Here is a 15784-nt window from a genome sequence, read left to right as displayed (position 1 = left end):
ATTCGACGTTATGCAACTAAATAATCACCAAATTATTTTGACACGTCGAAATCGAAGACATGTCACACGTCAGCAGGACTCGATTTTATGTGAAAAATTGTTAGAAACCGGCTTTAAAAATCTTTAAATATGATAAAATTTCTATTTCTTCTTGTGATAACTCTGTTTTCAAGCGTAAGGTCTCAAGGAAATACCCTTGTACTTCTAGACAATCAAGTTATTAAGGAAACTCATTCATTATTTTTTAAATCATTGCAAGGTCTGTATCTGAAAGGTGTTTCTAGGACTCGATATAGCCAGATAATTTATATTCTTTTTCAGATAGGGGCTATTCACTAACTTATAAAATAGCCGACGATGCTTCTTTAATTCTATCAAAGTATGGCGAATATCTTTATGAGAATCTTATAATTTTTGCCCCATCAGTTGTTGAATTTGGTGGCAACTTAAATGTAGACACTATCACTCAATTCATTGATAATGGAGGAAATGTTTTAATTGCTGGTAGTGAGAGCACAGGCGACGTTTTAAGAGAATTAGCATCAGAAGTTGGATTTGAGGTTGAATAGTTATTTAAATGTTTGCCAGTTTGTATATTAAGTACATTACAATATTCATAGGTCGATGAAGAAGGTGCATTTGTTATTGATCATCTAAACTTTGATGTTTCTGATGAAGGACAGCATACTAAGTTATTAGTGTCTTCTGAAAATCTTATTGATGCTCCTGTAATTGTGGGTACCAAGAAAGATGTAGCTCCATTATTGTATCAAGGAACTGGTATCTTGGCAGACAGTGAAAATCCATTAGTACTGCCTTTACTCACTGCTGACAGCACAGCATATAGTTATCAACCTGACCAACCTATTAAAGAGGTATAGATGTTATATATTTACTTTTGGCTTTTTTTGTTTAATATTACTATTTTTTTTCTAGTATCCCCATGCTGTTGGTAAAGATACTGTATTAATTGCCGGTCTTCAAGCTAGAAATAATGCAAGAGTTGTTTTCAGTGGATCTTTATCATTTTTCTCTGATGAATTCTTTACTTCTTCCATTGAAAATGCACAGGTATTATTAAATAAATGTCTCTTAACATTTATTAATTTTTTATCTTGATAGAACGGAGTGAAGTCACCTAAATCAGGAAATGAAGATGTTGCTACAGCCATTAGTCAATGGGTGTTCAAAGAACATGGTAGATTAAGAGTCAAGTCTGTAAATCATCATAAAGCTAGTGAAAAACAGCCCCCACATGACTACACAATTATGGACGATGTTGTATGTTTAACTGAAGGATATTATTTTTCCAAAACTAACTCATTAATATTTTAGGTTTATACTATCGGCATTGAGATATACGATAATGGAAAGTGGAAACCGTTTACTGCAAATGATGTTCAATTAGAATTTGTAAGAATCGATCCTTTTGTAAGAATGACACTTCAAAGCAATCCCAAAGGAGTTTACGAAGCCCAATTTAAGATCCCAGATGTTTATGGTGTATATCAGTTTAAAGTTGACTATGACAGGGTTGGATTCACTAGATTGTACAGCATTACTCAGGTAAATATTTCTATTAACTTTTTTATAATTATGTAATATATTTTTAACTATTTTTAGGTATCTGTTCGACCTCTGGAACATACTCAGTATGAAAGATTCATTGATTGTGCTTATCCCTACTATGCTGGTGCGTTCTCCATGATGTTGGGAGTTTTTGTATTTTCCATTGTGTTCTTGCATATGAAAGATGACGAGAAGAAGACCAAAGGAGAGTAAATTAATGTAATAACACTAAGATTTAATCAGTTGTGTTTATTGTACACATAAGTTAGCCCAAGACTTTTTTGTTACATATTAATAAACAATTTAAATACTGATTATGTATTCTTTTCTTCAATAAGTTTATTTTTTCAAATTAATAAATCCTGATGTGTTTGAAAAGTATTTTGCATTGGCTTCATTAACATTGGTTTCTGCTGCTTGAGGGTTAACAATTTCAAGACCCTATAAAGAAAATAATATTAAACATTAAAAAAAAACTTAAAAGAACTTTCAATCAGATTTTAGACATATTTCTTTTCAACATACAGAGATTTAGAACCTACTGGAACCATTACCAAATATGTGTAGAAATGATAGTGTTTTTTGAGTAAGTGTAAATATTTTCAGGAGTGGTAGATCTTGATAGTTGATCTTGAGTTTTTTTTCCTTTTGTTAGCAAAATAGCATAAGAAGTTTAATGCTGATTAAAAATTGTCTCTTGATATTTTGTCGATTTCGGCCTCCTTGATGAGATAAAGGCAATTTTATTAATTTGCCTTGATCCAAGTCTAATAGCAACCTTTAAAAAAATTTAATTTAATATCATTAACTTGCAAAAGTTATAAATAAGTAATCACTGATTTCTCATCAAAAAATATGAAAAAAGTCACACCCTGTGACTCTAAAACATTTTAAAAATAGTTTTTTTTCTAATTATCTTAAATACCATTATTTTTTATTTGAAATTGCTGTAGGTTGGACTAATAGTAATAATAATTATTAATAAATTAGGTAAAATAAATTATTAATTTTATTTTTATTTTAATTTTATTAATTGTGATTAATAAAATTGCGTTTATCTCATCAAGGAGGCCGAATTCGACAAAATATCAAGAGATAACTTTTAATTGGCATTAAAGGGCCAATACAATTTTGATATCAAAAGGTAAAAGTCAATGGCGCACATTTTTTTGAAAAATATTCCAGTGATAACCCATATGCACGTCCCTGATGAATTTATCGACACTTTTTTACCATTAAAATATGTGGCACTTATAGTAACTTTTACCCTCAAAATTTCATTCGAATTACTAAAAGTACTTGGAAGAAAATTATAATAAATCGAAAGATTATTAAGACTTTATTAAATCTTTTTTTAAGTGAGGAATCTCCTCACGTGAGATGGCACAAGCTTTTTGAAACACCCTGTATATTAACACAATATATTGCAAATTATACAAATTTTAGTGTGGCTTGTTCAGGGGTTTAAATAAAGCATTCAAAATATTTCCACTTATTCAAGAAACACATTTTCCTAAATATTTCAATACTAATACTTCCAATTCTATAAAAGGTAATAGCATATAAAGAAGCATATTGCTCTATATTATTTTCTTACCTGTAAAGGCGTGAATGCCACACTTGAAGCAGTACCAGATATTTGTTTTTTCACTGTAGTGCTTCCTCCCCAAATCTGCTGTTTTTGCATGTTCTTTTGCAACGTTTTAGATATTCTAACTTTAGTTTTTTCATCTACTTGCGGCAATCTTATTCTTCCTGTTCCAGCTTTACCAATAGTACCCCTAGTGTATCCTAAATCCTCCTGGTAAGCATCATCCTCAATCTAAAACAGTTTATCAATTAGTTAACATAAATAAAATCAAATTAATACAAATTATGTTTGGACATTACCTCAGCAAAGTTCATTCTGTTAGCATGTTTTCGAAATTCAGTCAATGCATATCTTTCTTTCATTTTCCGAACTCTTTTTCCACCCCTTTTCTTCTTGGGCTGGTCAATGGGCTTCGGCAAGGGTTTAATGAACTTAACTGGTGGAGGTTCTTGAAGTTTATCCAGTTTTCTCTCAATTTCATCCCTTAACATTCTCCCTATCCTTCCATCCGAGCTTTCATGAGATGCATCTACTCTCGCTGCTAAAGTACATTTTGTGGCTACCAATCTAGCAGCTTTCCTTCTTAGATCCTACAATAAAATCACTGATGTTCCAACCGAATTAAATCAAGGCTTCAAAAATAAACTGCAAACTTACCGGTGGTGTATTTTGAACAATGTCACAGTAATAGACAAATCCTGTGTGAGGTAACATGTTAACTTGGCTGAAACCAGACAAGGTCTTTTTCTGTTGACCGAGCAATAAAACATTACAAGCGGGACTCTTAGATAATCTTGTTAACCCACCTGCGACACCCATAAGTTTTGCTGCAATTGAAGCACCTAATATAACTGTCATATTTGGAGCTATAAAAGTCATTCTGCTTTCAACATATTCGTATATTCTCAATTTAAAATTATTTAGTTCAATTGCCATGTCACAGGCCTCATCAATTTGCTCCTTTTCATATTTTGTGAGGAATGTTCTAAAATGGAAATAAAATAAGAAAAATAACAGTTTCATAAAATTGTGCAATATACCCTTGTGTAGTAGAAGCTGTTACGGAAACCACCATAATAGTAGCCTGTGTCAGAAACTGCTGTAATACTTCATTGTTTTTTGCTTGATCTAAATCATTTCCTAGTTCCTTCACAGTTTTAACATATTCTAAAGGACTTACAACTAAAGAATCTAACTCTGGAAACCTTTTCTGATATTTGTCTTTCACAAATTTATGAATAGTCACCTAAAAAAATATTAACCAAGTAAATTATACTTATACACCTATAGTATTTTTACGACTTACCACTTCACTGTCAACATCCTGAGCAATATCATTGGCCTCTACAATTAATTGATATTCAGAATCAGCTTCGACAGGTCCTATAATTTCTGTGGCCTTCCTAACTTTTGAACCATAATTCTCTATTTGCTTCATTACACTGAGCAACTTCTCTGAATATCTAAGTTTACACAGATCTAAAAATCACGAACAGAACAATGTAATTCAAATTCATTTAATTCAATTAAACAGCAATATTTTAAAAAAACAACTATAAACTAAGGACACATTGGATAAAGAAAATTAAATATATTTACCTCTAATAGAATTAATCTGAGTTGTGTCTATTTCCATTTGAAATTGTTTAATATCAGGCTTTTCCTCTTTTTCCTCAATCTCTTGTGTTTCCATTTCCTGGTCTGCTTCTTCTTCATCTTCATGATCATTTTCCTCCAAATCAGCGAGAAGTTCGTCTGCTAAGGACATTTTTTAATTATAATGTATCCTTGGCCAAAAAGAAATATTTTATCGTAAATATTGAAAAACTCTGCTCAAAAATCAAACTTCAACAAAACAAAGTTAGGTTAGTTGGGTTAGTTATTGACAAATGACATTGATTGACAACCTACTTCAAAGACCGTCATCAAGAGGGCGCCAGGAGGGCGCGAAACGCAATTTTTAAAATTTAATTGATAAGGACTGCATTTGCATTAATTTTTTTATTACGCATTCCATCAGAGATTCCATTAAATCCTAATTCCTAATTACAGTGAAAAGGTTCAAAAACTTAGATTTGATGTATATTCTATATTATAATATGTCTATATCTAAGATATAATATACATAATTAAAAAAATAATACCCCGTAATGGCAACCATGGCAGGACTGATTTTAAAAATATTTTCAGAGATTCAAATATTTTTATACTGAATTCCATAATTACTACAATATCAGAATCTATATTAAGTGGTTCCTGATATATTTTCTATCAAGTGTATTTAAAACTATTCTACAGATTTAGCTCCAAAATTCTAAAAATTACAAATTCTTTATATTAGTTAATTACAAATATTTTATACTAGACTATTACTAGAATTTTTACCTTTTTTACCGGAATTTATGAATTAAACAAAATGATTTGGTCTATGGATTTGGTTGCGCGCTTTTGTTTTGTTCTGTCAAATTATGAAAGAAGGAAATTTACGATACTTTTTTTATCAGAAGTATTTCAAAAAATATGTCTATATAAGTAGATAATTAAATTTTCAGTGACATGCAGAAAATTTGAATAATTAGTGGAAAAAACCATGACCTAGTCAATAGCGGGTCAGTGAACTAGAAAATAGTTTATCCAACAAAAAGTGTATTAATTATATCTGATATTAACTGAGAAATGATTTTAGTCACCTTTCACTTTTTTCTTTGACCATTTTTTTATCACACACAGAAAATCTAAAAAAAAATAAGAACGTCTAATGTATTGTTTAAACTGTAAATAATGTGTTAAAGCATATTTTGATTAATTCGTAGATTGGGTAACGTGGCATGAGAAATACGAAAGGGCAACTATATAAACCAGATGAAATAGAAAAACAACGCTCATCAATGCTATTTGTCGGTCCAGAATACCAGAATCCTTCTGCAGTGCCCTAAAGGCAATAACAAAAATAGAACAAAATAACAACAGTGTATTACAAGCTGAATTAGTACCTACATATTTAAATACTTTTAACAACTCAGTCGGCTACATGCGAGAGATAGCCGACGCTCTATACAGGGTGTCCGGAAATTAATGCAACAAAATTTGGTCATAGATTCTTGAAAAAATATATAGGTGACCCGTATTTTTTTATTTTTGGCTAGTGGCCCCCCTTTTCGTATTCACAGCCCCCTGAATTTCGCCCCTAAAAAAGTAATTTTTAAATATCTCAGGGCCCTGTTGGACGAAAATCACTAAATTTGGTACAGTTGTTTTTCCAAAAAATGACATTTTCTGATGCTATTAACTTTTTTTTATTTTTATCAGTGGCGTCTCTACGGTATTTAAACTAAATATTATTTGAAGAAAAAATGGTACGCCACTGTTTTTTTTAAATAAAAATTATTTTTAAAACCTACATTAAATTTGGAACAAATTTTATCACTTCATTTTTTTTTCGTACGACGCGCCGTTTTCGCGTAAAAAAATAAAAACAATTTTCATACATGACCAAATAGCTGAAATTTTAATGTAAATTTTCGTAGCAAAATTAAAAAGACGGTAATTTAGGTTTTTGGACATTTTGGTTCGCACTTAAGTAATAAAACAAGATTTTGGAAAATAAAAAATTATTTTAAACTTAAGCTTTGCGTTTGAAAAATGTTGCCATTGAAATTTACGGTAAAATTTTAGCGATTTAGTCATGTATGAAAATGGTTTTTATTTTTTTACGCGAAAACGATTCGTACGAAAAAAAGTCAAGAGATTTGTAGAGATTTGATGTAGATTTTAAAAATAATTTTTATTAAAAAAACAGTGGCATACCCTTTTTTTCTTCAGTAATATTTAGTTTAACTACTGTAGGGACGCCACTGATGAAATTAAAAAAAGTTAATAGCATCATAAAATGTCATTTTATGGTAAAACAACGTGTACCAAATTTAGTGATTTTCGTATAACAGGGCCCAGAGATATTAAAAAAAAACTCTTTTTAGGGACGAAATTCAGAGTATTGTAAATCCGAGGGGCCACTAGCCAAAAATAAAAAAATACGGGTCACCTATTTTTTTTCAAGAATCTATGACCAAATTTTGTTGCATTAATTTATTAGTAAGATAAGAACAACTCAGTATGCTCTACTAACAAATTTTGCATATTGCTCCACTGTTAATCCCTGTTAAGATTTAAATCTGATGAGATTAACAGATATAAACAGACGAAACCATATAGTCACAATAGTGACGAGTGATGAGCAAATGCAAGACCAAAGTTTTGGTCTTGCATGGTCTTGGTCCTCTAGGAAGTCTTGCATTTTTTTAATCTGTTTTTTTTTCGAAGGTATTAGCGGCACTTTTGACCACCCTGTAACTTCGTTATGGATAAAGCAAAAATATTAATTTTTAGTAAATATGAGGACATAATACAGCTGGTTAAATTACCAAAATATCTACCTCTACCTCTAATTATACCTCATAATTTATGAATTTCTTTAATTTCGACATTGACTCATTGACAGATCATCAAAATTGTAAAGCCAGACCAAACAGACAAAACAGCGACAAGACAGAAACATTCATGTTTTCCGACAAAGTTGCGACAAATCCAATACATTTCTGCGACATTTTTGTCTCATTTTTGTTTTGTTTCCAAATTCGGAGACTTTTGAATGTCCTGTCCATTGGCGTAACTACAGGGCTGCCCTGAGGTGCCCCCTCCCCCCAAAGGTACTGCTGGGCACCCCCCAGAGAAATCTTGAATTATGACTTTTGGCTACATATTAATTTTTATTTGCTTGTGATGTAGTAAAGATGGCGTTTCTAGTTTTGTTTAGTTAATATTATTTTGTTATGTTTAAAAAATGTGTTAATTTTTATTTTTTTAGAAAATTTGTAGCTATTTAAGTAATCTACGGGAACACGGTTTGATAACCAAGTCTATGAAATTTATTGATGGAGAAATGCATGTAAACCCCCATTGCGCTAATGGTTCCGTCTCGAGTCGGTAAAGTTCAGAGTCTCTGTTTTGTCGTGTATTTTACGACAAGTTGTCGGTGCAGTGTGGATGTCGTGCGTTGCCAAAAGTAGAAAACTAATGGATTCACACAAATTTAGTACTGTGGAGTGCTGGTACTACTAATATATGCCGTTAGTATATGGTGGAGTGCTCCATCTTTATAAAAAAACGTCAGAAGAGATAAAGTGGAGCACGGATAATGCCTGCAAATTAATAGAGCTTTATAGAGCGCATTTATTGTTATGGGAGGGTGAAAACAAGGACTACAGAAATTGTTACAAGAAAGCTGGTGCATTAGGGGAGATTTGTTTAGCATTAAATATAGAATCGGTTGATGATGTTAAGAAGAAAATAAGAAATATTAATAACTATATAGTATACGAGAAGAAATAAAAACAAAAACATTATTTGGTGTTTCTTTTTGCAACATGGAATGGCGAGTCAAAGACAACACTACTGGCTGCTAGTAATATATCTTTATCTTCTTTCTGGTAGAAAGGCCACATGATTAATAAAACTAATTCGCATATACTGAACTTTGTTGTACTTCTGTCCTCGCAGTATAGACACTTTGTCTCCAATTTGTCTCGTCTGAATTTATCATTTTGTCACAGGTTTGTCTTGTTTTTGTCTCACAATCGTGTTCACTTTCGGTCGCCTTCGTCTGGACCCGGCAGCGATTTTACTAAATATATACTATTACAGCACAAGACACGGCCCCAAATACGTCATTGGAAAATATAATCTAGCTCAGCACATTCCTCCAAAATCTAAACGTTTGCAGCACAACAACGTGGCTGAGTCATACAAATCGGTTGAAATGGAATAAATTGAATTTTAATAGATACTCTTTTAATTGGAGCTATATCTAATATCTGCAAAATAAAACAGCACACAGCAACATCTAATGAATTTTGGAATTAGGAAGATTAGACATGATATTAAGGGACAGGTTGTGTTTTCTTTTTCTGGAAGGGCGCCCACTTTGAATTCTCTGTCCCCCCATTTTAGCATTTTGTATCTTTCTTCTACTGCGTGCTGTAGGCTGGACTTTTTTTAATTTTGTTTTTCGTTTGATACACTGCTTGCTAGCTAGGAATGAATCCAACTGACTATCTGTGTTAATTGCTCTTAGGCTTCCAACAAACTTTTTTATTAACTCTGTATTACAACTCTCATGTTTTGCTAAATCTGCAATACGGCTAAACTCCCTTTTCAGACTTTCCACTACATTTTTATGTTCTTCGCTACCTAAAACAAAAAATATTAAGCAAGTAACAATATTATAACTTTTAGATTATCTTACAAGGTTTACTTTCAATATTTTCAACATCAGTTATAGAATCCGATTGGGTTTGATTACTTATGCGTTTAAAGTGGTATTGCATTCCCCAAATGCAACCGAATCGTCGTTTTCGATTATGTTTTTAAAAAATGAACAGTTTTTTACCAGTGGCTAGATAAACAATTATTTGTCGGTCATTTTCCGTTAACTGGGGACTCGATAAAATATTGATTCTAAACGAATTTTCTACAGCACATAAATGTTTGCAAAAGGCCCTTCCTGTTCCACTAGCGCAATTGCATAAGGCGGAATTTGTTAGAACAGTATAATGCATATTTTTGTCTTCAGCTGAAGAAACTAAAAAAGTTTCATTATCTATTTTCTTAACTGTTAGATTTCCAATTTTATCTTTAAATTTTAAGTAGTTTAAATTAATTTTCGTTTTTCTGTTGCAAATGATATCAGACGTCTTTTATGGACATTCCAGAATATTGGTTATAAAATCTAATACCACAGCATTAAAGGATTTACATCTTTCCAGTATAATATCTATCAGTACTCTGGTAGATGCTTCAACAAAGTTGTTTGTGTTGTGTCCTTTAGTACACAATGATTTTCTATAAAAGTGACACCACTCGTTCCTTCTTTCCGACAAATTTTTAAGATAGTTGATAAAATTTGGGTATTTGCATTTTTCACATAAGGTACCAAATAATTCCTCTGCTTCTTCTTCACTTTGTGCAAAAAGTATATAACGGAATTCCATCATAAGTTTTTTTCTTTCTTTAATATCTATGTGATTTTTTGCATCCCACAACCATCTCCACACAGCCTGACACACGTGAAATGAACATAAAATTAAATTTTCCAATGACGTATTGTTGTGCTGCAAACGTTTAGATTTTGGAGGAATGTGCTGAGATAGATTATATTTTCCAATGACGTATTTGGGGGCGTGTCTTGTGCTGTAATAGTATATATTTAGTAAAATCGCGACCCGGCATAAGGTAGTTTTAGATGTGTCACAAACTTCAAATTTTCAACTTTAGGTAGCTTTAAGCTTATAGCGGAAGGAAAAAATGGAATCGAAATATCCTTATGGATTAAAAGTTAGATGTCTAGCCGCTAAAGGTAACTGACTTTCCAGCCGAGAAAAAGGCAGAAAACTAGAATTAATTAACAACAATAATTCAAGGATTATGAATTAACAATATTATGTTATATATGTTATACTATGTCATCTTAGAACTCTAACCTTATAACTATAACCAAAATATTAAATGTATTTCTTCAGAAAGCATACTTATTTTTTATTTTTACCTGGCATTAAGTGAAAAGGAAATGGTAATTTCCTCTCCATTTACTTTTTCATTGAAAGAAACACGTAAAATAAAATAATCTTAGCGCAATAGCAGGTAAAAACAAGTCACCTACATTGAAATTTCATTCATTTGCCGGAACCTTTAAAGGAAACAAACAAACAGAAACTTGACCTGGTCTAATTAAGTACCTATTACCGTCATTTTATGGTAATTTCATTTAATAAAATACAAAATAACATTAGCCTACATTTTAAGAAAATAATAATAATATAATAGTAGGTAAGTAACTACTAAGCATTCCTTGAACATAATTTGTAAGTATATATTCGGTTAAAATTTAAATTGAAAAGGAAATAAAACTTGAATAGATAGATTGCAAAGTTGTGAAAATAATAAATAAAAATATGTTTTCCTTTTTTTCCTTTGATTTACAAGTAAACCAGCATTAAGGGTCCATTAAAGTAGGGTTGCCAACAGTCCTCTATTCCATAGAACAGTCCTCTTTTTGATACCACTGTCCTCTTTTCTCACGCATATTGAAAAGTTTCTCTTTTTTACATACCAAACTCAAAATCTAAAAAATGCTTGTGTATCGCCACAGTACTTTAAAAAATTGTTAATCTGTGTCTTTCAAGAAAGTTCCCTGCGCCACCAAATTGCCACTTAATTGGAGAGCTGCTACGTGTAGCTCTCCGTGGATCGCGGTGGTGGCGACTATATACATTCCATTGGTGCCACATAACGTTCCGCCTTGTCCTTTGAAGTTATTTTTTACTTATTGTGCATTTTCTATTATTAGTGTTTCTATATTATTCAGAGCTACATGAGGTATAGAGTATTTTAACGCCCACTCTTTTAGTTTAGCTCTTGTTTTATATTGTTGTTGGTATTCCATCATAAGTTTTCTTTTTCTTTAATATCTATGTGATTTTGCATCCCACAACCATCTCACAGCCTGACACACGTGAAATGAACATAAAATTAAATTTTTCCAATGACGTATTGTTGTGCTGCAAACGTTTAGATTTGGAGGAATGTGCTGAGATAGATTATATTTTCAATGACGTATTTGGGGGCGTGTCTTGTGCTTGTAATAAGTATATATTAGTAAAATCATGACCCAGCATAAGGTAGTTTAGATGTGTCACAAACTTCAAATTTTCAACTTTAGGTAGCTTTAAGCTTATAGCGGAAGGAAAAATGGAATCAGAAGTATCCTTATGGATTAAAGATTTAGATGTCTAGCCGCTAAAGGTAGCTTGACTTTCCAGCCGAGAAAAGGCAGAAAACTAGAATTAATTAACAACAATAATTCAAGGATTATGAATTAACAATATTATGTTATATATGTTATACTATGTCATCTTAGAACTCTAACCTTATAACTATAACCAAAATATTAAATGTATTTCTTCAGAAAGCATACTTATTTTTTATTTTTACCTAGCATTAAGTGAAAAGGAAATGGTAATTTTCTCTCCATTTAATTTTTCATTCAAAGAAACACGTAAAATAAAATAATCTTAATGCAATAAGCAGGTAAAAACAAGTCACCTACATTGAAGATTCATTCATTTGCCGGAACCTTTAAAGGAAACAAACAAACAGAAACTTGACCTGGTCTAATTAAGTACCTATTTGCTATTACCGTCATTTTATGGTAATTTCATTTAATAAAATACAAAATAACATTAGCCTACATTTTAAGAAAATAATAATAATATAATAGTAGGTAAGTAACTACTAAGCATTCCTTGAACATAATTTGTAAGTATATATTCGGTTAAAATTTAAATTGAAAAGGAAATAAAACTTGAATAGATAGATTGCAAAGCTGTGAAAATAGTGAAAATAATAAATAAAAATATGTTTTCCTCTTTTTCCTTTAGAAAGTACTAGAATATCTAAATTTCTTATTATTCACATTAGGGATTTTACAAAATTTTAATAAAGCTTAAAAGCAAGTAAAAGAAAACACTAAAACAGTCTGAGGCAATTACATTTATTAGGGTATATTCAGTTACGGCACTATAAAGCAGCCGTTTTTGACCCCCATGACTTTTTAGTGGCAATGGATGAGCGACGACTACTTTATAGTAACCTAGGAAGGTAGCAGTAACCATTTTGCTACTTCCAATGCTACTATAAATTAGAAGTAAACTAAAATTGTTGTCGTGGACGCGACTACCCCGTAACTTAAATTGTTACTATAAAGTAACAAAAACTTAATGGAGGCATTATGGTAGCACTTGTTAGTAACACCTACTTTGAAAAAACCAGATCAATTTATTTCGTTCATTTTCTGGGCTACATAATGGAGTCGGAGATTCACTTGAATTGTATTGAGTATTGTTTTTTGTCTGCTGCCTAAATAAAGTAACAAGTAAAAGTAAAAGTTCCATCTCTCTAAATAATCTACAATTTGAATATTTCGATAGTATTACGAGATGAGCGATTTTTTATAAGGCTGGTGGTCTAGTACATGTCTATTACTATTCAGAAACCACCTGTCGCGTTTTTTTGCCAAACGAAAGTGGTTGATGGTTATTGTTTGTTGAGGTCCATGACCTTGTTATTCATCTCGACTTTGGATGAATACATTAGCGGATATAAAGAATTAAATTGTTTCAAAGAAAGATGAATGCAATTTTTTCTTTCCTTTTATATATAACCTGAAACCTGAGAACTACTACTAATTATGTTAGCCAGCACGAAATAAATAGTAATATTATATTTGTTTAATTGAAAACCTTTGATTAAAAATATGAAAATTTTTAAAACTGGATCATCATAATAAATACAGGGTCAGGCAATAGTGCGTCGGGCATCTGTAGCTCCTAAAATAAAAACTTGGGAATTTTGTTTAAGTGCAAACCTAAAGTATGTACTAGGATGTGCTTCAGGAAAATATTTTAACTTCTATAGGGTGGCTCAAAAAAGTGTGAGTGGATTGGGATGATTTTTTTTAAATGGAACACCCTGTATATTATTGCATTTTTGGCTTCCTTTTAGATCACTTTACATAATCCTAAGACATGAGTAAATATATTTCGATAATTTCAGAGATATTAATAAATAAATAAAAATATACATTTTTCAGCCCTTCTTAAAAAAATTATTAATAATACAAGAACTGTCCTAAAATCAAAACTATATTAGATATTTACTTTAGATGGTCTTTACTAACTTTGCTATAAATATGGAAATCGTAAATCATACAGGATGTTCAAAATTCTACGCCATACTTTTTAAAATATAAAATAATTTGTCTTTGTTTTTTTTAAAAGGAAGACTTGTATATTATTTTTTCAATAGATGGAGAATTAAAAAATGAACTTTTTTTGCATTTAGCAGAGTATTTTAAAATTTTTAACAGTTTTGCAGATATTCCCGGTTTTGTATTTCATATGGCATTTTCCACAGTAAATTTTTATCAAAGCCACCCAATGATTTTTCTCGTATTTTACCATTGAAAGCGCCATATGAAATAATACTGCGTGTCCGGAAAACTATTAAAAATGTTGAAATACTTTAATACAAAAAATGTTCATTTTTTAATTCTCCATCAAAGAAAAAAATAATATACAGGGTATTCCATTTAAAAAAAAAACGAACAAAAATCTATACTAATATATAAAATCCTTAAGTGACTGACATACTGATTAATCATGATCCTGCTCAAACCACTCAACGTAAGAAGCTCAATTTTGGCATACAGGTTGATTCTAGGGTGTAAAGGTTCGATAAGAAGGGTGTTATATTTTATTTTCAGTTATAGTATTGCAGTTATTTTAACATTAAATATTGTTGTTGATTTGGCAACACTGTAATATAATATATATAAGAATTGTATTAGTTTTTAATGTAGAGACAGCATCGGGCAGTCTGACGGTAAAGTTCAAAATTTATTTAGTTAGTTTTTTTATAACGGTTATTTCGGCTATCAATTATAATTCGGTTCCTTTTTTCCCCTTTTTTTTCCATTCCTTATTCCACAGAAATACCGAGACAGAAACCAAGTTCAATCTAGGTAGGTAAGAGTTTATTTGTTTGAATAATTTTATTAATCGCAACCAGCGAAATTTATTTTACATTTGGTCCTTCGATTTCAAAGAAATAAATTAGATACTACAAAGGGATTTTTCGAAATTCCAGTTCCAAGAGGGCGAAACCGCCCCTCAAATATTACAATATTTTTCATTTTAAAAAACGGTCAAGTTTCCGAAAAAACGCTTAAACACGTATATTTTATTTTGTTTTTTTACATATTTTAAATTTTTTTAAAAATGTATACAGGGTGTTTCGAAAAATCTGGTTATAGATTAATCACGATCCTGCCTTAAGCGCTTGACGTAAAAAGCTGATTTTTGGAAAACAGATTGACTTTAGAGTGTAGAGGTTCGATAAGAAGGGATTTTTCGAAACTCGAATTCTAAGGGGGTGAAACTATCCCTCAAATATTAAAATATTTTTTATTTAAAAACCGGTGAGTTTTTCGGAAAAAACTCTTAAACGCGTATATTTTATTTTGTTGTTTTACATATTTTAAGGTTTTTTATAACTTTATACAGGGTGTTTCATAAAATATGACCATTGAGTAATCACGATTCTGCTTAAACTGCTTGACGTTTAAAGCTGATTTTTGGCAAACGGATTGACTGTGGGGTGTAGAGGTTCGATAAGGAGGTGTTTCTTGAATCTCAAATTCTAAGAGGGTGAAAACCCCCCTCAAATATTACAATATTTGTTATTTAAAAAACGGTTAGTCTTTCGGGAAAACGCTTGGACAAGCATAATTTATTTGGTTTTTTACTTATTTTGAAATTTTTTAAAAAAATATACAGTGTGTTCCATAAAGTTGGGTAATTTCTTAACCACGATTCTGCTTAAACTGCTTGACGTAAAAAGCTTATTTTTGGCAAACGGATTTTTCGAAAGTCAAATTCCAACGAGATGAAACTACCCCTCAAATATTACCAAGTTATATAATAATATCGCCATATTGTTTTTCTCATGCTGACA

General features: G+C 31.1%; 2 protein-coding genes across 2 annotated transcripts; one reads left to right on the top strand and one right to left on the bottom strand.

Annotated features, from left to right (window-relative positions):
- Nucleotides 1-47: 47 nt before the first annotated feature.
- Nucleotides 48-1886, top strand: LOC115880216 (dolichyl-diphosphooligosaccharide--protein glycosyltransferase 48 kDa subunit). The gene is made up of 7 exons (XM_030897362.1): nt 48-259; nt 322-560; nt 621-875; nt 937-1071; nt 1123-1281; nt 1336-1566; nt 1624-1886. Exons 1-7 carry the CDS (start codon nt 130-132, stop codon nt 1780-1782), a joined length of 1308 nt encoding a protein of 435 aa, XP_030753222.1. The 5' UTR covers nt 48-129; the 3' UTR covers nt 1783-1886.
- Nucleotides 1804-5033, bottom strand: LOC115880215 (U4/U6 small nuclear ribonucleoprotein Prp31). The gene is made up of 7 exons (XM_030897361.1): nt 4760-5033; nt 4467-4639; nt 4201-4406; nt 3818-4145; nt 3460-3750; nt 3167-3391; nt 1804-2010 (listed from the first exon to the last, which is right to left on the bottom strand). Exons 1-7 carry the CDS (start codon nt 4926-4928, stop codon nt 1909-1911), a joined length of 1494 nt encoding a protein of 497 aa, XP_030753221.1. The 5' UTR covers nt 4929-5033; the 3' UTR covers nt 1804-1908.
- Nucleotides 5034-15784: the final 10751 nt, after the last annotated feature.

Source organism: Sitophilus oryzae, unplaced genomic scaffold, assembly GCF_002938485.1.
Source record: "Sitophilus oryzae breed Bouriz unplaced genomic scaffold, Soryzae_2.0 scaffold_1620_pilon_pilon, whole genome shotgun sequence".
Classification (NCBI taxonomy): domain Eukaryota; kingdom Metazoa; phylum Arthropoda; class Insecta; order Coleoptera; family Curculionidae; genus Sitophilus; species Sitophilus oryzae.
The sequence above is the reverse complement of the archived record's forward strand: the minus strand, read 5'-3'. Positions and strand labels throughout refer to the sequence as shown.

Bases quoted from the DNA above. Each gene is read 5' to 3' on its own strand.
- LOC115880215 (XM_030897361.1), bottom strand. From the start codon at position 4,928: ATGTCCTTAGCAGACGAACTTCTCGCTGATTTGGAGGAAAATGATCAT. The intron at 4,146-4,200 runs GTATATTGCACA...TTTCCATTTTAG, and splicing joins ACAGCTTCTACTACACAAGG to AACATTCCTCACAAAATATG. The intron at 2,011-3,166 runs GTAAGAAAATAA...TTTTCTTTATAG, and splicing joins TGGCATTCACGCCTTTACAG to GGTCTTGAAATTGTTAACCC.
- LOC115880216 (XM_030897362.1), top strand. From the start codon at position 130: ATGATAAAATTTCTATTTCTTCTTGTGATAACTCTGTTTTCAAGCGTA. The intron at 1,072-1,122 runs GTATTATTAAAT...TTATCTTGATAG, and splicing joins CTTCCATTGAAAATGCACAG to AACGGAGTGAAGTCACCTAA. The intron at 1,282-1,335 runs GTATGTTTAACT...TTAATATTTTAG, and splicing joins ACACAATTATGGACGATGTT to GTTTATACTATCGGCATTGA.